Genomic DNA, 26,911 nt, shown 5'->3' on the forward strand with positions numbered 1-26,911 from the left:
TACCTCGGTTGCAGGTTCCTCCCCTGCTCAGGACTTGTCAGGGAGCATGCAGGAGGCAACCAATTGATGTGTTTCTCTCACATCGATATTTCTCTCTGTCTTTCCCTCTCTCTTCCACTCTGTCTCTAAAAAATCAATGGACAAATATCCTTGGGTGAGGATAAAAAAAATTAAAATAAAGTACTATCTTAAAAGTTCTCTAAATACAAATTTAATAAAAATGACAGTTCAATTTGGAAATAGAAAAATAAATAACCTCTCAGCTCTCTAATCTCAAGGAGAAGCTTGTTTCTTCTGTAAACAGAATACAAAGGAAAGCCCCATGGGAAGTAAGGCTTCAAAACCACAGCACTCTATGAATATTGTGCCGCACTAACCCTCAAGTGGGAGTGACAAAAGGACCAGAAGTGCAGAGGATTTAGGGTCTTTAAAAGGATATCTTAACTATTAACTCATGTGACTTTTGTTTTTGGTCTTATTCTCCTCTGCATCAGACAAAGAACCTGTGCATTTGTAAAGGAGAGTAAGAGGACAAGTCCTAAAAATTCTCCTGGTAATCTAGTCTGTCGCCTTCAACCTAATCATCATGATAGCAAAGCTCCAGTTCCTGGGAAATGCCTTCAAAGAGGCTGATATGGTGAGAGCCAGCACAGGAAGAAAGCAGGGGAGTAGGGAACTCCCTCATGATGCTTGTTCTTGGGGCTTTTCACTCTGAAATCTAGAAACAAGAATTTCTTGTACACTTTTGCCCTGTGCATATTTATGGAAATAAAATGCAGACTGTTTAGAACATCTGCAGGTATTTTCTGTTTAAGAAATATAAAACAATATCTAACTTCTATTTGGGATGAAAGATGATCAAAATATGCATTCCCTATTAACTTTATAATAAAAAACATTAAGTCCTTCCTTCAAGTAAAATTATATTAAAATAGTTTCTCTACCTAAACTGACAGAAGAGACATTACCTGGAATAATTCTGAAAAGTCCTACCTTTTCTTTGCAGCTGGAAAGCATGCTAATAATGCTAAGACAAACTGATTGGACTGAGAGCGCTGGGGACCAGTCTTCTGTTAGAATGGATAAACAGATATGACCATTGCTATAAACATGAGGATGAACGGGAATATTTTCACCAGTAAACATGACCTAAGAAAGAATAAAATTCCATTAACATGCAAATATTCTGTATGACCAAAAAAAAAAAATAAAAAAATTTCCCCACATAACTTAATATTTTTAAAACCAAATTAAAAACAAACAAAAACAGTGCCAGGAACAAGATAAATAACTGCTTTTTTATTCTGATGAATTCAGTAAATACTGGTTTCACTGTATGAATGCCCACATCATAGGGGGAGGAGACCCCCAAATTATCTATTTTGTATTTCAGCTATTTTTCAAATCCCCTATAAAAATTATCAAACTACCATGTATTTTTAGACTAGGAAAAGTCAACTCTCCATTTGTAAGAATGGTTTTCAAATTCTATTCATTGCTCTCCGCATATAGAAATCAAATACAATAAAATTCCCAACAGAAAGTATTCAATTTTGAGACAATATGAGTTATAGTTGGGAGGAACACCCCTTCCACCTGGAACAATGCTACCAGCTCAGGTGCTATATGCAAAAGGAAATGACTGCAATGTACTCCACCTCCTCTAAACTCACACATCCATTATGATGGGCACAAATTACTACTTATTAATCAGTAAATAACTATGTGCCTAGACAAAAATAAAAAACACAAAACTGGGGGGTTGCTGTTTTTCTCTGCCTTTTCTTTTACTCAATTCTTATAATAGTTTTTCCTTTTCTCCATCTTGCTTATACACTATTTTGAAAGGTAATAAATCTATTATTTCCTTCCTTTGCCCTAATAATACAACAAATATCCTAACAGTAGTGTTTCTTATACATATCTACCTAAGCATCTGAAAAAGAAGGAGATTAGATCCATGTATCCTGAAGAATTTATAAGCATAGCCCAAAGTAGGTCAAAGACAATAAAAGTTATTTTTAAGAATGTTTATATGTTACTTCATATTAAATTATTTATTTTAACATATAAGTTAATTCACCAGTCTTTAACTGAATTTTATTCTGCAATAAAATGTACCATTTTTATTCTGTTGTTTAGTATTCATTGCTAATTCCTGAACTGGCCTTTAAAAAAATTACCTGAAGATGTGGCTAAAAATACAAATTCAAGGACCCACTTTCACAGATTTTGAATCAGTAGGTATAATGGGATTATTATAAAGCTCATCAAATATAAACCAGTAGTTTCCAAACAAGACTTACAGTATTTTTCTCAGTCCTGCAAACTGCCTCACACTTGAATATAGCAGAATCTTAGTATGGAGAAACTTTACCTTAACTTATGACAGAAACTGATGATGAAACATATATTGCTCTAGGCATACCTTTCCTTCCCTTTAGAGAGAAAAGAGAGCCAGTGAAATAAACGTGGCCAGCGTAAAGTATGTCATAATTTAATATAGGACACGTTGTAGAAGATTACCATAAGCTAGGCCTTTTCTTTTATTTTTACACAGCTAGCTACAAATCTAATTTTATTACAATCTCACAAATACTTACATTTAACAAAGCACTCTTTCATACAAGTAGGAGTTCTCTAATATTTCAAACACACTACTAACATATGGGACTCATTTCCTTGGCTAAAGCTAATATAAGACAGCAAAAGGATTTTTTTTCTCTCAAAGGAATGACTTTTCAAACATTATTCTTTTTTTTTTCTCTTTAAAATCTGGCCATCCACCCTCCATTCACACTAAAGAGAGCTAAAATAAAGCTGAAAAATAAAAGCAAAATCTCAAAATAAGAGACATCAAGTTACTTTCCTTGCCCAATTGCAGAAAACCCCTGAAAGACTGGCACAGCTGGGTTAGAAGTATACCATTTACCTGAATTATATCTACCCATGCTAATGCTTTTTTCACGACTTTTTGCTTAAAGAAAGTACTGCTCTGCAAAAGAAAATGACTGCTTACATGGTCTTGCAATTCTTGAGTTTATCCTAGTTTCCACAGGCTATTTTAATTTAATTTTTTAAATTAAATTTTATTTTTTACCAGTACAAATTATAGTTTATTATTACATGCACTTGATATTCCCACAACCTATTGTAGATGTCTACAGTGGGTATTAACGAATCTCACAGAATATGCATCTGCTTTGGGGTATTCCTTTTGCCAGAAAATACCATTGGACCAGTAGGATATATTTATTAAGAATGCAAGCAATGCCCAAGAGCTTATTCCCTGACCACAACAATTATTTTTTTACAGGATATTTTTCAGTAACAACTCTTTTTTAAGAAGTCAAGTAGAACAGTGCTTTGAAAGTGCCAATAAATGAATAACCACCAAGTTATCTTCTTTGGCAAAAAAGAATCAATGTATCAGCAACCATCAAAGGAAAATACACAGACACATTACAAAGGTCAACTCTGCATGCTCTGACTAGCCAATTCACAGAGCAGAAGGAAAGCAGTATTCTTGGATAGAAATGATGGTATACTAAATCATTTGGCCTGGGAGCCAAGAAATATGCACAGACCAAAAGGAAACAAGGAGAAGCGAGAGGAAAGGGACACCTGCAGCAGAAGCAGCACAGTCTGTAAGCAGAGAAGAGCCAGAAATCAAGAGATCAGCTCTGAAGTATGAGGGGACTGAAATAAAAATCAAGTCTCCATAACCCTTAAAAAACAAACAAACAAAACGGGGCTTTTTAACATGCTGCATGCAGGGCAAATGCAGACAGTCCAAAACTTTTAGCCACCATAAAAACAGGGGAATGAATTAGTTGTACATAGTACAGGTAACCCCTAAGGCTTAACCTGACAGATACAGAATTTTAGAAGTTCCAGGTCTAAACATGGAAAAGCTGAGTTTACTTGCCATAGATGAATTGCTAAAATAAAAGAAAAAACTTTTCAAGAGTTTATCATGTAAAAAGCTGGTAAGTGGTTTCTACAGGCTGTTTTAATGTAAACTTTACCATTCTGGTCCTCTGCATGCGATTGGGAGAGTAACCAAGGCTGAATTTCTTCAAGATCACTCTCTCAATCATCATTTACTTAACACCAGTAGAAGCCAAAGGAGGAAATGTATATTTCAGTTATTTTAATGCAGCCAAGTAAGTTCTAAAACCTTAAGAGATAATTAAGCTATTTTCAGAGTTCAAAACTTTTTATTTGAAGTCCCAAGTAGCTGATAAAACTATCTAAAACAAGTCTGGCAAGACAACTGAATACAAACGAAATTGAAACCAAAAGGAATAAGTAAGAATGTTGCTAATTTATTTATTTTTAAAATAACTTATTCATGCCCGGCTGGTGTGGCTCAACAGTTGAGCATTGACCCAGGAACCAGGAGATCGCTGGTTCAATTCCCGGTCAGGGCACATGCCCAGGTTGCGGGCTTGATCCCCAGTAGGGGCCGTGCAGAAGGCAGCCAATCGATGGCTTTCTCTCTCATCGATGTTTCTATCTCTCTCTTTCCCTTCTTCTCTCTCTAAAAATCAATAAAAATATATTTTTAAAAAATAATAATTTATTCAGATACAAACTAGTCATATAGACCTAATGCATGTAAACCACACCTGAAGTTCTCAGTCTGCATTAGAAGCAGTCCTCAGATGTCTCTAAACTTCCAAACATCTCCCTATCAGTGTGGCTCATTTTCAAGAGCAGGTGAGATCTGAGAGAGAACTGTGCTCAAGATTCATATAATTTTATAAGCGTGCATATTACACATCCAACCTAAAATTTTAAGCAAGCCAACCTCTGGGTACTGAATGTACGGTCATAAAAAACTACTAAAATTTAAACTGAAAGCCACCAATAGTGACAAAATAAAGGCTGGAGCTTAGCTGGTCCTAATATGAAATTAATGGTACTCATATATAAGATTTCCAAGCATCAAGCTGAACCGTACAATACAGAGGTCTTACCACAAGGAAGGCATACTACTGTGTTCAGACTAGTGCACGAGAAGTAATTATAAAGTCAGATACCTAATCTGGCATTAGGTTACGTCAAAACACAGCATACACAGAATGAGTAGTAGAAAAGAGGCTATAATTATAAAAGCCAACTGATAATATTTTTAACAAGATTTCTCCAGGGACAATGCGAGAGAATACTTTCTTTCCTGATGAAAATTGTAAGTGGATGAAATAATGTATAACCATAAAACTGAACACACAGAGAATTTACTGTAATAAACTAAATTGAGCATTGAATTATGAATAATATATGATTATAGGTAGTCTAGTGTAAATGGTGAATCTTTGACAAAAGTGACGAGAGATTAGATTTTAACAGTTTTCAACTCAATTCCTCCCTTTGGTCATCTGCTATGAATTGGCAGCATCAGCATTAACTGTTTTCCCGGTCTTTCAGAATTACCATGACCATACAGCTATACCTGTACTGCAAAGACAAAATTGCTGGTTATAATTAAACTAAGATTGGGTTCCCCTGGATGGTAACAATTCTCTCCTTTATGCCCTGTGATCTTCTAGCCTACCAGTCTTTTCCTGTACCTTCCCTCCACTTAACTTCCAAGGCTTCAATGAACAGGGTTCATTGTCAGATATCCTAGATGGTAGACAATTTAAGGCAATAGAAATTGTTAGTAAGACTTTGGAAAGCTGTCCTGCCATCACATGACAGAGCAAGGAGAATCAGCACAGATAACAGGACGAGGACACTATGAAGACAGGCTTGGGATCTCCACAGTTAGGGAGTTCTCAGCAACCAAATGAAAGGTCTATGTTTGGGGCATGCAGAGGAGGGGAATAAGGGTGAGGAAGAAATGACTACTCTTGCCCCAATGTTTTGAAAGCTTTGTAGTCAAGGCAAGTATATTTTTAGCACTGCTCTTAGCATCAATATGGTTTCAAAACTAAACAGTGTCCTCTCCCTCCTAAAAAAATATTTCCCCTCCTATTTCTAATATGCCTAAAATTTCTCCAACAAAAATTAGTTGAAAGCTTAAAAACATCTATAACTGGGACATTTACAACCTAATATAGGTGTGCTTCAGATTTGTTTTATGCATAGGATGCTCTGCCCTAGCTGGTTTGGCTCAGTGGATAGAGTGTCGGCCTGTGGACTGAAGGGTCCCAGGTTTGATTCTGGTAAAAGGCACATGCCCGGGTTGCAGACTTGATCCCCAGTAGGGGGCATGCAGGAGGCAGCCCATCAATGATTCTCTCTCATCATTGATGTTTCAATCTCTCTCTCCCTCTCCCTTCCTCTCTGAAATCAATAAACAAACAAACATAAATCAACTAGGATGCTCTGACAGGGGAACGGGGTCTAAGAGAGTGGATATTTTCAGGAAGAGGAGTTGTGAATGTGAAGGAGGAGGTAGGAAGGAAAAGAAGCAAAACAGTAAAGACATAAGCTTGAAGACTTTATAGTTTTGATGGAGACTGACCATACCTCCCAAGTCCTTTGAGATAAACTTCAAACTCCTTCACATTATTGTTTTGACAGATTCCCAAATATCCATTCACTTTAATCTCTCGTTGTAGCCCTCCATGATCTACACACAAAACCACAACAACATAAGCTCAAATAACTCAGAAGAGGCCACATTCTCTCATGGCTTGCCCATTTGACCTAAACTCTTCTTGTTCTTAAGTCCCAGTGCAAACAGGTTTTTCAACAAAAATTAGGTGAAAGCTTAAAGACATTCTACTCTAAATCAGTCACTGCTTTCTCTTTGCTCCCAAGCATACAATCACACTTCCAGTTGCAGAGCCCAAAACTTGTGGAGTCCTCCTCTACTCCCTTCATTCACATTCCACACTGATCCATCAGCAAATTCTGTTAGCTCAACTTTTAAAATAGGTACAGCCCAGCCAGCGTGGCACAGTGGTTGAGTATCGACCCATGAACCAAGAAAGAGGTCAGGATTTGATTCCCAGTAGGGGAACATACCCAGGTTACTGGCTTGATCCCCAGTAGGGGCTGTGCAGGAGGCAGCCGACCAGTGATTTGCCCTCATCACTGATGTTTCTCTTCCTTCCTTCCTTCCTTCCTTCCTTCCTTCCTTCCTTCCTTCCTTCCTTCCTTCCTTCCTTCCTTCCTTCTTTCTTTCTCTCTCTCTCTCTCTCCCTCCCTCCCTCTCCCTTTCTGAAATCAATAAAAATATATGTAAAAATAAAATAAATAAGTACAAAATATGGCACCTTCCATGACCTCCATTGCTACCCTTCCTGAATTATTTCAACAGCTTATCTGGCCCTAGCTAGTTTGGCTCAGTGGATAGAGCGTCAGCCTGCGGACTGAAAGGTCCCAGGTTCGATTCTAGTCAAGGGCATGTACCTGGGTTGCAGGCTCCATCCCCAGTAGGGGGTATGCAGGAGGCAGCCCATCAATGGTTCTCTCTCATCATTGATGGTTCTCTCTCTCCCTCTCCCTTTCTCTCTGAAATCAATATATATATATATTATTATAATATATATATATATATATATATATATATATATATTTTAAAGCTTATCTGGTATCCCTGCACCTGTGTCCCCAGTCAATTTGCTATGTAACAGCCAGCTTTTACCTTTTAATTTTAAGTAGGATCATGTCATTTCTCTATTCAGAATCTTCAAAGGTTTTCCATTTCATTCAGAGTAAAAGTCAAAATTCTTACCATGGGCTTTAAATGTCCTATCAGCCCAAATTACCTCTGCTCTATGCCCTACACTTCCCGCCTTGTTTATATAGCACTCTAGGGACCATTACAGGAGCACTGGAGTCACCTGCTCTTCCCCTCACCTCTGTCACATGGTTCACTCACTCATCTCTTTCAGATCTCTGCTCCAATGCCACCTTTTCAGTGAAATCTTCCTTAATCACTCTTTCCAAAACCTTAACACCCTCATTCCTCTTTTCTGTTTTTCCCCCCATCATTTTCCATACTACTAGTATATGTGTTTTACTTACTGTCTGTCTCTTTCCACAAGAATACAAACTACATGTAAGCAGGATATTTTTTTCTCCTGTAGTTTTGTTTACCACTGAATCACCAATACCTAGGCCAGGATCTGTCCTATGCTATGTGCTATATAAATACTTACACAATTATTGAATAAATGTCTACCTGTCCAAATATTTAACAGATAATAAGGCAGGACCAATGCTTTTTAATTTCTGTACTCCTATCTCTAAAGTACACAGAAGAGTATTTGGTGCAAAATTCATGCTCAATACAAGGTAAATTAGCCATTTACCTGCATGCTAATATAGAAAAGTAGTATATTCAAAAATATTATATTTTCTTTATGCCTGGTCGTAAATGCACATTCGTAGAAACCAGTGATGAAAAGGTGGCTCATCTTGGCTCTCACATTAACTGAAAAAGTTTTTTGTCGTTGTTATTATTTTTTTTAAAGCAAATGGCCGGGCCAAACACCATTATTTTAGATAGGTAGTCTTTTCACTATAAAGTGAAATAATGTGAGATAAATTATAACTAGTAGGGGAAAATGAGAACTATCATGTTTATGTATGGTCTTACAGATCTCACTCACAGATACAAAAGTAATAATTTCACAATGAGATTGGTCTATTCTAGTGATATTTCCCCAAATTCTACTCGTGTAAACAGTGGTAAATTTAGTGTTGTTCATTGCACAGAGAGCGAGTGAATGACTAACCCACCAGCGCCAGTGCTGCCAGGTCTCAGCAAATATAACCTTTGCTTTGCCTGGAGAAAGTTACTGCCTCAGAGCAATGGTCTTCTACAAAGTCTGTTGTTGCAAACATCTTCAAATCTACATGTATATCAAGTGTTTATTGTTTAGATCCATTATAATTACATTATAACCATAAAGATGATGTGATTAAAAATAATTTTAAACTATTACTGGACTCAGAGTAGCTCTGTCATGTTCTCAATCCTGGATATTAGAATATGCAACTTCTATGACATGGAAGAGACTACAGGATGAACTGATGTTAAAAACAGAATCCTCTTATTATTCCCAAAGATTGGGAACAAGTGCCCAGGAGCTTACAAAGGTATCATTCTACAAATGATCTTTCTCTTCCAGACATAACATTACTGAATGGATAAATAGGTATTTCCCCCCATGCTGGTACTCACTCCTAATTGGCAGGATAAGGGAGAAGTAACTTGGTTTCAAGTCGTGACTATTCTACTAGCTAGCTTTTGAACCATGAACATGACATTTTACTCTATAAGTTTCAATTTCTTCACTTATAAAATGAGGATGAACCCATCTCCCCCTAACCTCTTCATTAAGAGCTATTAAAATACAAAATGAGGGTGGATGTTCATTAAAGTATAATATAAATATTACTATATAATAGGATGCATGAAGGTAATGTGTAGCTAAAATGATTAAATTCAGACTTGATCATGAAGGGACCTAAGCTAAAGAGTTTTTAGACCTGACAGGAAATAATGAACCATTAGAGGTTTTACTGAGGAAGGTGAGGATGGTGGTTCTGTGTGTACTAGTACATGTAAAATCCAATGAGATAACTGCGACTTCAAAGAAATCTAATGGCACTGTAAAAGGATGGCTAGGGGTGAAAAGAACTAGGATTGCAGCACTGACAGTAAGGTTAGAGCAGAGTGACTGCAAAAGGATCTGAAAAACTGCATTTGGAGTGTGGGAAACAGAAGAATTTTAACACGAGCAGATAAGTGGACAGCAACCCAAAGGGGAAAAATATCCCCTTATTTTGTAATTGGAAAAGACTGAGTTTAGATGTGTTATGTTTCAGTCGTCTGGGGTTATTTAAGTAGAGATGTCCAAGAAGGGAGTAAAATTAAACCTCAGAAGGAAAAGCTTATACACAGAGCTGTAGACCTGGGACCAGCTGCTTAGGATGGTTGAACTCAGAGAAGAGTAAGGGAGAGCTGAATAAAGAACTCCAAAATCAGAAGGGTAGGCAGAGTAAAGCTGGAGAAAAAGAATTTAAAAAATATGAGATAAGATGATAAGGGGAATTTATTACAAATGACCATATGTTAAAAATGAAATTCAAATGATGCTCAAATTTGATATTTGATTTAGAAATAAATACTAAGGATTAGAGGACACTTTTGACTTAGTTTCACATTTACAAAAATAGTATTTTCCTGATGAAAAATGTGTGAGCTCCCACAGTAAGCTTCCAGTAGTCAAAAGCTTCCATAGTTGGTTAGTTGTATTCTCCTTCCATATACTCAAGACCCCGTTTGCCTTCAAGCATTAATAGTCAGCAATGATGCTAATAAGCCAAAGGCAACAATAGAAAGTGAAGCTCATTTTCTGGAGAGAAGGAAGACATTTATTTTTGTTTTTTATTATAGTCTATTTCTATTAGACTATGGTATATCCTCTTTAAAGTAGCAACGCGCCCTGACTGGTTTGGATCAGTGGATAGAGTGTCGGGCCAGCAAACTGAAGGGTCCCGGGTTCGATTCCAGTCAAGGGCATGTGCCTTGGTTGTAGGCACATCCCCGGTGGGGTGTGTGCAGGAGGCAGCTGAGAGTTTCTAACTCTCTATCCCTCTCCCTTCCTCTCTGTTAAAAATCAATAAAATATATTTAAAAATAAAATAAAGTAGCAATGCAATATGACTTTCCTTAAAAATAGCATATTTTAGCACCAAACAGGTTGAATTTCAGGTATTTGGGAAATTTCATCATCCAGAACACCTCATTACCTAGCAACACTAGACAGAGTTGGCATTGTTTTATCATTTTGCCATTACAAGTAACTCATTTACCCTTACCAAGCCAGAAATCTGAAGTCATCTTAGAGTCTCTCCCCTTCTCTAACCTCCACCGATTAATTATTCACCCTGTTAAACAGCTCTCAAAAATGTTCCTCCACCACTATTTTCCCCTATCCAAGTATTAAGCCATTAACTGACAGTGCCTCAAATTATAATGATAAGATTTGGGGCTCATGTCTAGATGTTTAACATCTCATAATATATTCTGCTCTTGCAGTGCTAACATGTTGCAAAGACAGCATGTCAATGCAATATCAAAGAAGTGCTCCTTTGAACAAATCACTTGCCTCTTTACAATACCATTCTATCATCTTATCTAGGAACAAACGCCTAGCTATTCCAGAATGTTAAGTTCTCTCTCCAACAATCCATAGGCCTGGGTCAGATTCCCACCCCTTTTTATTAACATCTATGGTTAAGGAAGTTTTAAGTTCTTGGAAGTACAAAAGCAGCAAAGCCCTAATCTCAATAATGTAAAATGTTCAAAAGATCCTGGTTTACATTATGGTAAGATAAAGGAAGAAATCTATTTGCATAATTAAAATAAATTTATTTTATAAAGTTTTTCTTGGTCAAAAATCACCAACTTAGCATTTTGCTATAAAAAATACAATGAATTTTTAAAAAGCAGGACAGTTACCTGAGGAGAGTCAAAAGGATATCGACTACTAAACTTAAATAGAAGTTGAAATTTTTCCCCTTCATATAAGGTACCTGGTGCACCTTCCATGTCTACAATCCACCTAGAATAGAAAAAAAGAAATTAAAAACTTCAGATAAAAGGGATTGGGGCAAGAAGGAGAAAAGATAACACCTAGAACTTCCTCTATACCAAGGTATTGGGATAGGAGTCATTTGTGTATAATAGCATACTTCATCCTTCCAATAATTATAAAAACAGCCATTCTCATTCCTGGAATGCCTACTCAAGGGTTAAATAACTAAATCAAGTTCAGATAGCTAGCAAAAGACAAAGACAAATTTTATCCCAGGTCTCAAAAAACAAACATAATAACAAATGAATAAATCAGAAACAAAATAAAAACCTAACTCAGGGTGATAACAGCAAAGCCTGTGCTATTCCTACTCAATTTATCCTATCTTATTATCTCAAGATTATTTCTACAATGACTAAAAAGATTTTATAAATAATATCAAACTAATTAACTTCCATTCTGATATCAATTAGTTTAGAAGCAATGGGGGAAGTATCAGCAATGACTACAGAGAACTGCAGTCGTCTGACCGACGATCTCATCAGTGTTCTAAAGAAGACTAAATAGGAAAAAGAAAGCTAAGCTGACATTAGTCCACTTACTCTGATGGGCAAAGTTCTATATGGCCTTTCCTTAGTCTCTTATTATGTCTCAACTGTTTAATAAAACCCAGAATGGATTTCTATAGTATCTCTGCAAGCTTACTTTGTTTCCACATATAAAAACCATGAATATAAAAGAGACATAATTAGTAACTCATTCTTATGACTTTGGTCCACTTTGCTTCTAAAATACTGCCCCATCATTTTTCTCATCAAAATCTCTATTTCTCTACCTTCCCCTCTTCCATTTGATTTAAAAGAAAAGAACAAGAGGTAATGTATCCTATCTAATAAAGAGGAAATATGCTAATTGACCCTCATGCTATTGCAAAGATGGCAGTGCCCACAGCCAATAAGGAGGGAATATGCTGACTGCCACACCCTCAAAGATGGTGGTGCCCACAGCCAATAAGGAGGGAATATGCTAACTGACTGCCACACCCTCAAAGATGGCGGCACCCACAGCCAATAAGGAGGGAATATGCTAATTGACTGCCACGCCCTCAAAGATGGTGGCGCCCATAGCCACAAGATGGAGGTGCCCAGCCGCCCAGGGCCGCCCAAGGCTCAGGTAACAAGGGCTGGATGAGACTTGCACTGCCGGCAGTGGCAGCAGCAGAGGTGTGATAGGGGCATCGCCTTCCCCTGATCGCCAGGTCGCCTCCCGCCCCTGAGGGCTCCCGGACTGTGAGAGGGGGCAGGCCGGGCTGAGGGACCCCCCCTCCAGTGCATGAATTTTTATGCACCAGGCCTCTAGTAGAATATACTTATATCTCTGCTACTTATAGTAATTATTGTACACCTGGCCAATTTCTTCAATCTTATGCTTTTCAGGTATAAAAATTAATTATCTTAAATACAGGGAAACAAAAGAAAGAAATGAGAATACAGTTTTGGGGTTCTATTCATCACACCATATACTATAGATTAAGAGTATGTGAAATAATAAATGTGCCTATTCTCTCAAAGCAACCAGCGAATGTGAACAGACTCTTAAGAGCACAGCTATTCATTTTCAGGATGCACGCTGAATACCATTATGTGGTAAAAAAGATATGACCACAGACCCAAGAGGCAATATTTTACTATGAAATCAGATAGATCTGCCCCTTAGCTAGCTGTATGGCATGAGTAAGCTTTTTTACCTCTCCCATTTTAACTATTTCAATTGTAAACAGATATTTTTTTTAAAAAGGTATTCACTTCAAAGTGTTGTTGAATACATAACATTACATATGCAAGAAAACCCCTAGCATATTCCTGACATCAGAACCAGAACCCAGTCAATTAAATAGAATGCAAAAGCTGCACTAAAAACAAAATCTAAAACTATTCTCTTTACAAACTAGATAGGTCCTTCCTAGCCATCAAAATCCCCTTTTACCCACTCCCCTAATCCAGACACCCATTGCAAAGCAATATTCTGAGGAAAACTCAGGACTTCCTGGTGGCCTTTCATTCTGTTTTATAAAGTAATTTTTAGGACAATGTACCATAAATTTATGTGATCTACTCAAGCGCAGCCTTTTTTTTTTTTTTAAATCCTTGCCCAAGGATGTTTTTTGTTTTTTTTAAAAATATATTTTATTGATTTTTTACAGAGAGGAAGGGAGAGGGATAGAGAGCCAGAAACATCAATGAGAGAGAAACATCGACCAGCTGCCTCCTGCACACCCCCCACCGGGGATGTGCCCGCAACCAATGTACATGCCCTTGACCGGAATCGAACCTGGGACCTTTCAGTCCGCAGACCGATGCTCTATCCACTGAGCCAAACCGGTTTTGGCGCCAAGGATGTTTTTAATGATTTTTTTTTTTTTTTTTTTTTAAGGAAGAGAGGGAGGAGAAGGGGGAAAGAGACACAAACAGACAGAGAAACATCAATGGGTTGTCTCCTATAAACCCCCAAGCCCCTACCTGGGGATTGAACCCTAACCTAGGTATGTGCCCAGACCAGGAATCAATTGAACTTGCATCCTTTTGGTGTACAGGAAAATGCTCCAACTGAGATACCCAGCCAGGGCTACAGCTTTTAAACAGCTAAGCAAATACCTCAGTAATCCCTCCAATAGCTGGGTGACAGGTCAAAAAAGGCATTAATTTTCTATTGTACAGTATACTGTATTTTTAAATAACATTTTATTAATTAAAAAGTAAAATATGATCACCACAAAAAATTTAGAAAAAGTATCAATAAAATAAAAATCACCCACAGATAGTTACTGTTAAAAGTTTTTTGGGGCCGAAACCGGTTTGGCTCAGTGGATAGAGCGTCGGTCTGTGGACTGGAGGGTCCCAGGTTCGATTCCGGTCAGGGGCATGTACATTGGTTGTGGGCACATCCCCCGGTGGGGGGTGTGCAGGAGGCAGCTGGTCGATGTCTCTCTCTCATCGATGTTTCTGGCTCTCTATCCTTCTCCCTTCCTCTCTGTGAAAAATCAATAAAATATATTTAAAAATAAAAATAAAATAAAAGTTTTTTGGGTACATCTCATTCTAGTCATTTTGTGTTGCAGTTTCTTTATCGATGGTATCGAAGACTAGTAGTTGCATTATGTGCACACTTAATTACATAAATTCAAATCATCAATGTTTGATTTCAATCACAAGCACACACCCCAGAGTAAGGATGAGATGGGAGCAATCTCAGTTCTTAACTTCTTGTGAGTAGCTGAGATTCTAATGTTTAAATATAGGTTTGAACTGCGCAGGTCCACTTCTATGTGAATATTTTTTCCATTAATATGTACAGTGCTGTAAATGTATGTTCTTTCTAGTCAATCTTTCTATATCTCTATTCCTTAAGATAGCACAGGGGTTTATTAGGTTAAAGGGTATGACACTCGTGTTTTTAAAGTTCTTAATATATGCTACCATAATGTCTTCTACAAAGCTTAATGTGCTTTCATCATCTTCCTTATCCATATCCACATCCCATATAATCCCACTAAATAAACTTTTGTGATTCATTTAATAGAAAAATTACTACCAAACAAAAATCTCTAAATGCATTATTCAAAGATAATGCATGCTGTTTTCAAAATAAAAATAAACAAAATGGAAACCAGTCAAATGGGAGAAGATATTTGCAAACAATACTTCTGACAAGGGGTTAATATACAAAATATATAATGAACTCATACAACTCAACAAAAGAACAATTCAATTAAAAAATAGGCAGAGGACCTGAACAATTTTCCCAAGAACACATACAAATGGCCAACAGATATACGAAAAGATGCTCAACTTCACTAGCTATAAGGAAAAGACAAATCAAAACCACAATTATATACCACCTCACGTTAGAATGGCTATTATCAATAAGACAAGAAATAACAAGTATTGGAGAGTATGTAGAGAAAAAGGAACCATTATACACTGCTGATGGAAATGTAAATTGGAGCAGCCTCTATGGAAAATAGTATGGAGATTCCTCAAAAATTAAGAATAGAGCTACCACATGACCCAGCAACCCCTCTTTTGAGTATCTACCCAAAATATTTGTAAAGATATAGGTATCTCTATGTTCACTGCAACATTATTCAGTGGCCAAGACATGGAAACAACTTAAATGTCCTTTGACTGATGATTGGATAAAGATGTGGTATGTATATACAAATGAATACTACACTCAGCCATAAAAGAAGATGGAATATTGCCATTTGAGACAACATGGGTGGATCTTGAAAGCATCATGCTAAGTGAAATAAGTCACATAGAAAAGGCCAAGATTATATGATTTTATTCATATGTGGGATGTAAAACAAAAAGCAATAAAAGAACAAACAAAACAAACTCACAGACACAGACAACAGCAAGGTAGTTACCAGAGGGGAAGGGGGATGGGGAGAGGGTGTAGAGGGTAAAGGGGGAAGAATACTAGATTTTGGGTGGTAAGTACAAAAAGAAATTTAGAGATGTTATATTATAAAGTTGTACACCTGAAACATATATAATGTTATTAACCAATGTTACCCCAATAAAATTAAATTTTTTAAAAAAAGTAATGCTGGCCCAGCTGGTGTGGCTCAGTGGTTGAGCATCAACCTGTGAACCAGGAGGTCACAGTTCGATTCCCGGTCCAATTACCGATGAGAGCATATGCCTGGGTTGTTGGCTTGGTCCCAGTGTGGGGCATGCAGGAGGCAGCCAATCAATGATTCTCCCTCATCATTGATGTTTCTATCTCTCTCTCCCCCTCTCCCTTCCTCTCTGAAATCAATAAAAAATATTTTTTAAAAAGATACTGTTATAGAACTAGAGAAGTGCACTGCATTTCCAAACATCAATATATCTATCTAAATATCAACATATTAATTGCCCATATTCCTGTTAATGTTTGACTCCTGTCTTAACTCAAATGTCAAAGTGAAAGGTAACCAAAATTTTTTCCTCTAGAAGGATGAGTATGTCCCCCAACCCTCCATTGTGTGAATTTTGATTACTTTTGCTCTCTGAACCTAAAATAGCCTGTATAATAAAAGCCTAATATACTAAGTGTCCGGCTGACTGGTCAGCCATTCAACCAATCAAAGCATAATATGCTAAGGCCACTCAACCACTCGCTATGACATGCACTGACCAACAGGGGCCAGACACATCCTGGAGCCCTCCTGCGTCCCTCCCCGGCCCCAATTGTGCACCAGTGGGGTCCCTCGGCCTTGCCTGCACCCTCTCGCAATCCAGGACCCTCAGGGGATGTTGGAGAGCCGGTTTCAGCCCAATCCTGCAGGCTAGGCTGAGGGAATTCGTGCACTGGGCCTCTAGTCACAATATTTGAATTGTCCTTATTTGTCCTACAAGATGGTCTATAATAAACTTTTATCTTGTAGGCTCCTATCCTTTTTATGTTTTTCTGGAGATTTATTTTTAAAGGAAAGGAGCAATTATTTTATATTTTCTCCCTCTTTCAGAACATTCATCCTTATCTAACAGATTAAACCAAAGGAACAGTAAGAATAGACCATACTAGGTTGTGAGATCTTAGAATGATACTTGTGAAAATATTTTAAACTAATTCAAATTCATTTTTAAGAGAGGGGACGCATCTCTCTCTCCTCTTCTTGGTATCATATCTGGGAAGACACCTGTGCTCCACTCCCAAGGAATGAGCTGAGGTAGAGAGAACACTTGTGTTCCCTTCCACCCTTCACTTTTTCATGCAGAGAGTCAGTCTGTAAACTGTATTTACCACTTGCTAAAAGACAATGTGATGAAATAGGAAAACAATTATATATTTAATAAAATAAGTATACATTCATATATTACACTGATAATAAAGAAACAAATTAAGTACTTTAAAAATTAAATACTTACTGTGTAATTGAATTTTGAACACTCTTTTCATTTAAAGTCATCCCAGGAGGTGGGTCATTTTGCAAAGCCAACAGTTCTTTCTGCAGTCGTTTCTAGAAAAAAATACCAATAATAATTTGTACCTTTTTGTTATATATCTAAATAGTTGTAAAAATTGATGTTGTGAGGGTTATGAAGAGCAGCCAACTATCTACAAAACTTCAGAGCTACTCCATAGAGGTTGGTAAGGTCTCAGCCTAGGTCAGTGATGGGCAACCTTTTGAGCTTGGTGTGTCCAACTTCGCCAAAAAACTGAGCATAACTCGGGTAGTGTGTCACTTTGAGGAAAAAACATTATTTCGCAAATGTTTCATCCTCAGGAGCAGCAAATGTTTCATCCTCGGCATGCGGCCGCCTCAGTGGCCGCATGTCATCAGAAATGGCTACGCGTGTCAGTGCTGTCACGCGTGTCATAGGTTCGCCATCACTGGCCTAGGTTATAAGTGCTGAGTGTTAGTAGTGCTTCTTTTATTGCTTTTCAACTATAAATATAATCCTTAAAGAATATGTCAGAAATGAATAAGTTTTAAATAGTTTTTATTTATAATTTACAACCCAGGTTTCTGTTTTCTTAAATATGACCACCTGCACATAATTTAATCTTTCAACACCGGAATATAACATATCAGTGCCCAAGATATGTAAACTTATTTTCCAACATAAGAGATGCCCCCAAATGGCTATGTATTTTGCCTTCTTGTTTGTACAGTTTTTATTGTCCAACTCTTCAGTTGTTATCACTAGTGTACATTAATTTGTAGTACACAACAACAAAAAACTCACAGAAGCTCATAATTTATGGGTTTAAAACCCAAATAATTAGAATTGTATGCAACATTATAAAGATTATGAATAAACGTCTTTTCTTGGATTAAAGTAGACAAATATAAATATCTGTTCAGAACTCAAGAATTTGCTGCTTAAAAGCTAGTATCAAAAATAAAGAGCTAGTATCTGCTTTTTTCTGGACAAATATTACTATCAATATAGTAATATTTCTAGATCTTTTCAATATATGACACTTTTAAATAAGCTTAACATCACCCAACACCAATACAGTTTAGAAAACAACTCCCCTTCTTTGTTGAGAATCACTATAATAGAACTTATAAATGGCTCTTTAGTTATTAAGAATTAAAAGTTTTCCTCAGACATCGCAATATCATAATTGAAAGTAACAATGAAAATCAGGTATCAACTACACACAATTCCCCCCCAATCCCATTCTGACCCCACCCCACATTATCCAGCAAAAGGGTTTGTTTGGGCGCCTATATCATATTATTTTGGTGTAACAAACTCATCTTCAGTACTGGCATTACATTGACTAACATTTACTGCTTCATGTGCTCTTTTTAAGTTATTTATTTATTATTACTAGAGGCCCGGTGCACGAACTCTGTGCACTTGGGGGTGGGGAGGGGGTCCCTCAGCCCAGCCTGCATCCTCTCCCAGTCCGGGAGCCCTTGGGGGATGCCTGACTGACGGCTTAGGCCCGATCCGTTAGTCGGACATGCACTGCCGAGGAGGCAGGAGAGGCTTCCCACCACCACTGCTGCGCCTGCCAGTGGTGAGCCCGGCTTCTAGCACACTGACCACCAGGGGGCAGCTCCTGTGTTTAGCATCTGCTCCCTGGTGGTCAGTCCACATCATAGCGACCAGTCGTTCTACCATTTGGTCGTTTTGCATATTAGCCTTTTATTACATAGGATTGATTGATTTTAGAGAGAGAGGAAGAGAGAGGGAGGAGAGGGAGAAATATAAACTTACTGTTCCACTTATTGATGCATTCATTGATTGATTCTTGTATGTGCCCTGTCTGGGGATCAAACCTGCAACCTTGGCATATTGGGATTATGGTCTAACCAACTGAGTTACTTGGCCAGGGCCTGTTTCATCTGCTCTTACACTATATTACACACCACCTCATAGAAACTAATTAGAGAAATTAGGAATGATTTTTCCAAGTCCTCATAAAATAAAAGCATGACCCAGCAACAGGTCCACATTGTGTAGCACAGTGCTAAATCATGGCATTTCATCCCAATGTGATTTTTGCCGCTAAAGCTCCTGATCATTTCCTTTTTCAGACCGCTGAAGATGATGGGTATGACAGTATAAATATGTACTAAGATGTTTGTTTTATAGTGCACATTACTGTTTAAGTTGAAGAATACCATAACAAACGAAATGCTCCTAGTGTAAAAAAAAAAAAAGTGCCCTGGCCAGTGTTGCTCACTTGGTTGTAATGTCATCCCATACACCGAAAGGTTACAGGTTTGATCCCCAGTTGGAGGCAACCAATTAGTATTTGCCTTCTTATCTCTAAAATCAATTTTAAAAATATTTCTAAATAGCATCCTAAAAAGGCCATTAATATCTAAAGCAGTTCAGCTTGTAAACTAATGCATTTCTGTAAGTATTATCCCATACTAATATATGTTGAAACCAAGACAAAGAACATTTAAATGATACTTCTGTGATTATAAATCAAAACCAGAACAGGCCCTAGCCAGTTTGGCTCAGTGGATAGAGCATTGGCCTGCGGACTGAAGGGTCCTGGGTTTGATTCTGGTCAAGGGCACATGCCCAGGTTGTGGGCTCAGTCCCCAGTGTGGGGTGTGAGGAAGTCAGCCAATCAGTGATTCTCTCTCAGCATTGATGTTTCTCTCTCTTCTCTCTCCCTTCCTCTCTGAAATCAATAAAAATATATTTTAAAAAAACAGAACAGAATATATTCCTCTTAGGTACTAACAATGGCAATACATAAAGGGACAAACTGACAAGATTCCTGGACCTGTAAAGCTTAAATGATAGTGGGGGAAAAGATGGTCAGTAAATAATAACAAAACAAATAAGTATATGGTATATTAAAATGTGATGAGAAAAGGAGCAAGTTTAAGGGGATGGGGAGTTGGGCCTCACATCTTGTGAAGTTTCATTTAAAAAGTTTACTTTTTAAATGCATTTTTATTGATTTCAGAGAGGAAGGGAGAGGGAGAGAGAGTTAGAAACATCAGTGTTGAGAGAGAATCATTGATTGGCTGCTTCCTACATGCCCCCTACTAGGGATTGAGCCTGCAACCCAGGCATGTGCCCTTGACCAGAATTGAACCCAAGACCCTTCAGTCTGCAGGTTGATGCTCTATCCACTGAGCCAAACCAGCCAGGGCTGTTATAATTATTTCTTAATATATTGGGGGAGAGGAGGAATAGTGGTTGTTATTGTCATGATATTAATGCATACCAACAATTTTTTTTCCTATCTTGCTCCCTTATAACAATTGCCATTTATTTCTGGGTGAGATGCTAAGCAATAAAACTTTATTTTAAAATACTGATTCAGGCATATTAAGAAAATGTTTTCTTTCCTACTGAATTCTAAATACACTTCTAGAGACCTTAACTTCTAATAACTTATTGAAACTTTCCCCCCCTTAGGAAATGGAAAGCCTTCAATAAATGAAGCTACTCATTCTTATTTTAAATTGACATCTTCAAAAATCAGATTGGAATGCAAAAAGCTACAAGACTTTTTTAAAAGCGCATAGCGTAAAGAGAGACAAATCCATAAACCACTCCTTCATGCTTTCAGGTTACAGTAGTGCCCAAAAGGAGTGAGTGGTCACAAAGGATTTTGAAAAGCCAGGACTGTGGTCTACTGAAAGCCAAATAATGTGTTTCAAAGACTAAACAGAATTTCATTTCCAGCACAGTGACAGAGTAGATACTCTAAATAATTCTATAGAAAACAAAAACAAAGTGAACTCGGGGACACTGAAATTTTGCCTTGGGGTTTCTACCAAGCCAAGGGTGGGGGTGGGAGGAACCAAAAAGTGAGGACTCTAACAGAAGACCTACATAAAACTGTGACGAGCAACCCCCCCCCCCCACCTCCCCAGTGTAAGGATGAACAAGGTAGTGGGTGTAGAAGACAGCAGTGAAATCTGCCTGTTTTGAACTCAGCAATGAGTAGAGGGGGAAAATTCTTCCACGAAATGTCATAACCTCAAATGGACATCTATAGGGGTGTACAATCTGAACTCCTGCTACACCTGAGAACCTTAGGCAAGAATTTAATTAAAAGTGTTCCATGAGCCAAAACCGGTTTGGCTCAGTGGATAGAGCGTCGGCCTGCGGACTGAAGGGTTCTGGGTTCGATTCCGGTCAAGGGCATGTACCTTGGTTGTGGGCACATCCCCAGTGGGGGGTGTGCAGGAGGCAGCTGATCGATGTTTCTCTCTCATTGATGTTTCTAGCTCTCTATCCCTCTCTCTTCCTCTCTGTAAAAAATCAATAAAATATATATAAAAATAAAAAGTGTTCCATGAAGTAATGCCCAAGCCACTGACAGAGCAAATAAAAATCCTGGAGAAATACAAGTTCTATCTTTTGAAGCAACAATTTCACTTCTCAGAATCTAGAAAGATATATTCAAATATTCATAAAGACCAAATGAGAAATTATTCAGAAAACAATAGCATGTAATACCTGATATAATAAAAATCTATCTTCCCCAGCTGGAAAGCACTAGTTCCCCAATTAATTTACTTTATGTTCTTGTAGCATTTATGTAACTGAGCAACTCCAAGGCAGAAATTATGGTCTATTTATCTTTGTATTCCTAGCATGCAAAACTGTGCCTGGCACATATGTATTTTTGTCTCACTGTCTGTAGGAAAAAAATCCATACACCATATATATATATATATATATATATATCAACAGGTTATACAAATTCTTATGACATATGAAAATAAGACTATTAAAAGCACTGAGAATTATGTCGATCTATGTGTACTAACAACAAAAGAATGAAATAAAGAAAAAGCAAGCAGCAAAAACACATAAAATCCTTTTATGTTAAAACAAAAGCAAGAGATTTACCCAAATGTCATTTAACACATACAAGAGATAAGAAAGAAGCACATCCAACTATTTTACAGTAATTCCCTACTAGCAATAAAAATGAAGAGAGAGGACATCCCTATTTGCACTATATACTTTTATATTATGACTATTTACAACAAGAAAGTAGGAGGATATTTCTTGTATAATTAGAGAATGAATTTAAGGGCCCACTGGATAAAAAAAAACACCTCCACATAAAAACACGTCCACAAATGTTCATAGCAACATATTCATAATAGCCTAAATGTGGAAGCAACCCAAATAAATATCCATTAACTGACAAATGGGATAAACAAAATGTGTGGTATATATAAAGTGGAATATTATTTGGCTATAAAAAAGAATGAAGTACTAATACATGCTGCAATATGGATGAACCTCAAAAACATTATGCCAAGTAAAAGAAGTCAGTGACAAAAAACCACATATATAATGATACCATTTATATGAAATGTCCAAAACAGGCAAATCTATACATACAGAAAGCAGACTGGAATTTGCCAAGGGACGGGGAGAATAGCAAGTGGAATGTTGGAGAATACATGCTTATGGGCACAAGGTTTCTTTTGGGAATTATGAAAATATTCTTATATTGAATTATGGAGATGGTTGCACACCTGATTGTACACTTTATATGGGTGAATTTTCTGACAGATAAATTCCATCTAAATAAAACTCAATGACAGATTAAACAGCAGGTTAAACACAGGTGAAGAGGGAATTAGTACCTAGGAGGAGGATCTGAAGAATTTTTCTAGGATGTAACAGAAAAATAACACAAAGGGAACACAAAAAAGAATGGAAGGCAACATTTAAAGAGATAATGCCTGAAAATTTCCCAGGATTGTTAAATACATCAGTCCTCAAATTCAAAAGCCCAATGAATTCCAAAAAAACATAAAAAGAATTCCAAACTGCCCTAACCAGTTTGGCTCAGTGGATAGAGCATAGGCCTGACGACAGAAGGGTCCCAGGTTCGATTCCGGTCAAGGGCATGTACCTTGGTTGTGGTAGGGGTTGTGCAGGAGGCAGCTGATCGATATTTCTCTCTTATCGATGTTTCTAACTCTCTATCCCTCTCCCTTCCTCTCTGTAAAAAATCAATAAAATAATTTTAAAAAAAAGAATTCCAAACTTAAAACACATCACTGTGAAAGTACAGAATACCATCTAAAATAGAGTTAATTCTAAAACCAGAGAGAAAATATAGATTACCTACCAAAATACAAAATTCAGAGTGATGGTTATCATAAAAAATTTTGTTTTTTAATCTCAATTCCAGTTGACATACAGTATATTAGTTTCAGGTGTACAACATAGTAGACATTTATATAACGAAGTAACCACCTCAGTAAGTATAGTCCCCATCTGACACCATACGTAGTTATTACAATATTATTGACCATATTTTCTATGCTGTACTGTACATCCCCATGACTGTTTTCTTATCTAGAAATTTGTACATCTTAACTCCCTCCCCCTTTTCATGCAACCTCCTCCCATCTGGCAACCATAAATTTGTTCTCCATATTTATGAGTTTGTTTTGTTTGTTCATTTATTTTGTTTTTTAGGTTCCATATGTAAGTGAAATCATATGGTATTTGTCTTTGTCTGACTTATTTCACTTAGCATATTACCCTATAGATCCATCCATGTTGTCGCAAATGGCAAGATTTCATTCTTTTTTTCTAATGGTGGAGTAATAATCTATTGAACACATGTACTGTATCTTCTTTATCTAAAAGCTGTAACTATGTTAAAGGGTAAAAAGGCTATCAGAAGCCAGTCTGCATTTCATAGACATCAATAGATCGTCTGTCCTCTACAAGATCTGAGAGAACCAATCACAAAAATCCCTATACCAAAACCTCACCCCACACAACCTCATACCCTCTCTTCCCATGCACACACACAGACAGATCTATACCCAGACACAGCCTAAGAATAAAACATTTGGAAAAGGGATACAACATCAAGAATAAGTAACCTGAAACACAACATTTCTGTTTTTAAGGAGAAAATGATCACATAATTTTAGTATCAATGAAGCAAGATCTCAGATGATTTGCTGTCAAGATTTTAAGGTTTGTGAACTGGAAGCTTAAAGAGAAAAACACTGCCCTGGCCAGTTTGGCTCAGTGGATAGAGCATCAGCCCGAGGACTGGTTCTTTTTTTTTCTTCTTCTCCAGGTTCAATTCTTGTCAAGGGCATGTATATTGGTTGCAGGCTCGATCACAGATCCTGGTCGGGGCACATGCGGGAGGCAACCAGTCGATGTGTCTCTCTCACACTGATGTTTCTCTATGTCTCTCCCCCTCCATTCCACTCTCTCTAAAAATCAATGGAAAAATATCCTCGTGTGAGGATTAATTTAAAAAAAGAGAGAGGAAAAAAAAACACCCACCATCAGAAAAAAATAGAATTTCACTGAGGCATTATCTACAAAGTGAAATAATCACCAACCAAATATTAAACTAGTTGAAAGAGATGCATATAATTAACAGAAATTTTTCACTAATTTTAAAATACTATATACTTTATCCGATTTAATTCTTTAGTTTCTTTAATTGGGCCAGGGAAGAAGCTGAAGCAAAAGGAATCAAAGACAGGGTAAGAAAGCGATGTTTGCATATTATTTATGACCTATCTGGGGGAGGGGAGAGTATTTACTTGATTATTTACTTAGAAAACATCTGAGTGCTACAAACAATAGAGTTGTCCTTAGTGAGTTAAAAATCTAATAAAGACAAAGTACCTCTATATTAAGTATGAGGCAGAAATGAAAAATCCCATGAAAGGCAAAATGTGCTGAGAGCACAAAGGTAAAAAAAACGTGTACACTGGGAAAACAAGCTAAGTTTGGTGTGTTCATGATGTCAGGTATAAAGCTGTGAAGAACTAAAGTAGATTTGAGTAAAATATGAATTCAGAAAAATAGTACAAAGAGTAGAAGGACTAACTAATCTGTTAGAGAGGAAAAAAAATCCCAGAAACAATGAAAAGACAAGGGGAGCTATTGAACTAAGCCAGAATTCAAAATGGAATTTCAATATAAAAAGTGACTAAAAAACATTGCTAAGTTTTCCTAGCAAGTAAAGGAGAATAACAGAATGTACACATCCGCAGTAATGTCCACTTTGACCTAAGGACAAGGGAAGATAGACCCAGGACAGAGAATCAAAAACAACCTAACTCCCAGGGATTTGAATGGACTGAAAGAAAGTTCAGCACAGGATATACAAAGGGAGGTGCCTGGCTCAGTAGCTGAGTGTCTCAGGAGGTCACAGTTTGATTCCCCGGTCAGGGCACATACCTAGGTGTGGAGTGTGCAGGAGGCAGCCAATCAATGATTCACATCATTGATATTTCTCTCTCTCTCTCTCTTCTTCTTTTCCGAAATCAATCTATACTAATAAAAGGGTAATATGCAAATTGGTCATGACACCCTCACAGTAACAACCGAACAGGAGGCTGCGTGGGGTGACCAGGCCGGCAGGGGCGTTAGTGAGGGACAACCAAACGACTGACCAGCAGGCTGTGTGGTGCGACCAGGCTGGCAGGGGGGGGCAGTGAGGGGCAACCAGGATGGCAGAGGGGGGCAGTTGGGGGCAACCAGGCCGGCAGGGGCAGGTCACTAAGGGGTGACCAGGCTGGCGGGGGGGGAGGGGGCAATCGGGGCAACCAGGCCGGCAGGGGGGAGAGGCAGTTGGGGGCGACCAGGCCTGCAGGGGGGGGGCAGTTGGGGGGCGACCAGGCCGGCGGGAAGGCAGAGGCGGTTAGGGGTGATCAGGCTGGCGGGGGTGGGAGGGGGAGGGCACAGTTAGGGGCGATCAGGCAGGCAGGCAGGTGAGCAGTTAGGAGCCAGCGGTCCCAGATTATGAGAGGGATGTCCCACTGCTGGTTTTAGAAACCGGCAGTCAGACATCCCCCAAGGGGTCCCGGATTAGAAAGGGTGCAGGCTGGGGACTCCCTTCCCCCGTGCACAAATTTCGTGCACCGGGCCTCTAGTAAAAATATATTTAACAATAAAAACAACAAAAAAGATGCAAGGACTAGCAACAATGGCCCTAAAGGTCTATTCACATTTTAATACAAGGCTCCTAAGATTATTTAAAACAATAAAAACTTGAGTTTGAGCCACCGTTTGGGTCGATGGACAGAGTGTCGGCCTGCAAAGTGAATGGTCCCGGGTTCAACTCTGGTCAAGGGCACGTACCTCAGTTACAGTTCCCTACCCTAGTCAGAGGCAACCAATTGATGTGTCTCTCTCACATTGGTGTTTCTCCTCTCCCTTTCCCTTCCACTCTCTTTAAAAATCAATGTAAAAAATATTCTTAGGTGAGGATTAAAAAAAAATTTTTTTTAAACAACAAAAAAACATGCCCTAACCAGTTTGGCTCAGTGGCTAGAGCGTCAGCCTGCGGACTGAAAGGTCCCAGGTTTGATTCCTGTCAAGGGCATGTACCTTGGTTGCGGGCACATCCCCAGTAGGAGGTGTGAAGGAGGCAGCTGATCGATGTTTTTAACTCTC

The 26,911-nt window shown here is 38.0% G+C and overlaps 1 protein-coding gene across 5 annotated transcripts in view; it reads right to left on the reverse strand.

Moving 5' to 3' along the window:
* UBE2W (ubiquitin conjugating enzyme E2 W) overlaps positions 1-26,911 on the reverse strand; it is a 52,222-nt gene that overhangs the window by 16,673 nt on the left and 8,638 nt on the right. For 4 of the 5 annotated variants that reach the window (XM_028158724.2, XM_008150331.3, XM_054708270.1 and 1 more), the window contains exons 2-4: positions 17,429-17,520; positions 11,435-11,537; positions 994-1,149 (exon numbers count right to left, since the gene is read on the reverse strand). In XM_028158724.2, the coding sequence (XP_028014525.2) occupies positions 994-1,149; positions 11,435-11,537; positions 17,429-17,520 (351 nt within the window). Of the gene's footprint in view, positions 1-993; positions 1,150-6,523; positions 6,584-11,434; positions 11,538-17,428; positions 17,521-26,911 lie in introns of those variants that run through there. The other variant, XM_054708271.1, reaches the window with a different exon arrangement.

Source organism: Eptesicus fuscus, chromosome 19, assembly GCF_027574615.1.
Source record: "Eptesicus fuscus isolate TK198812 chromosome 19, DD_ASM_mEF_20220401, whole genome shotgun sequence".
In the NCBI taxonomy this organism is placed as follows: domain Eukaryota; kingdom Metazoa; phylum Chordata; class Mammalia; order Chiroptera; family Vespertilionidae; genus Eptesicus; species Eptesicus fuscus.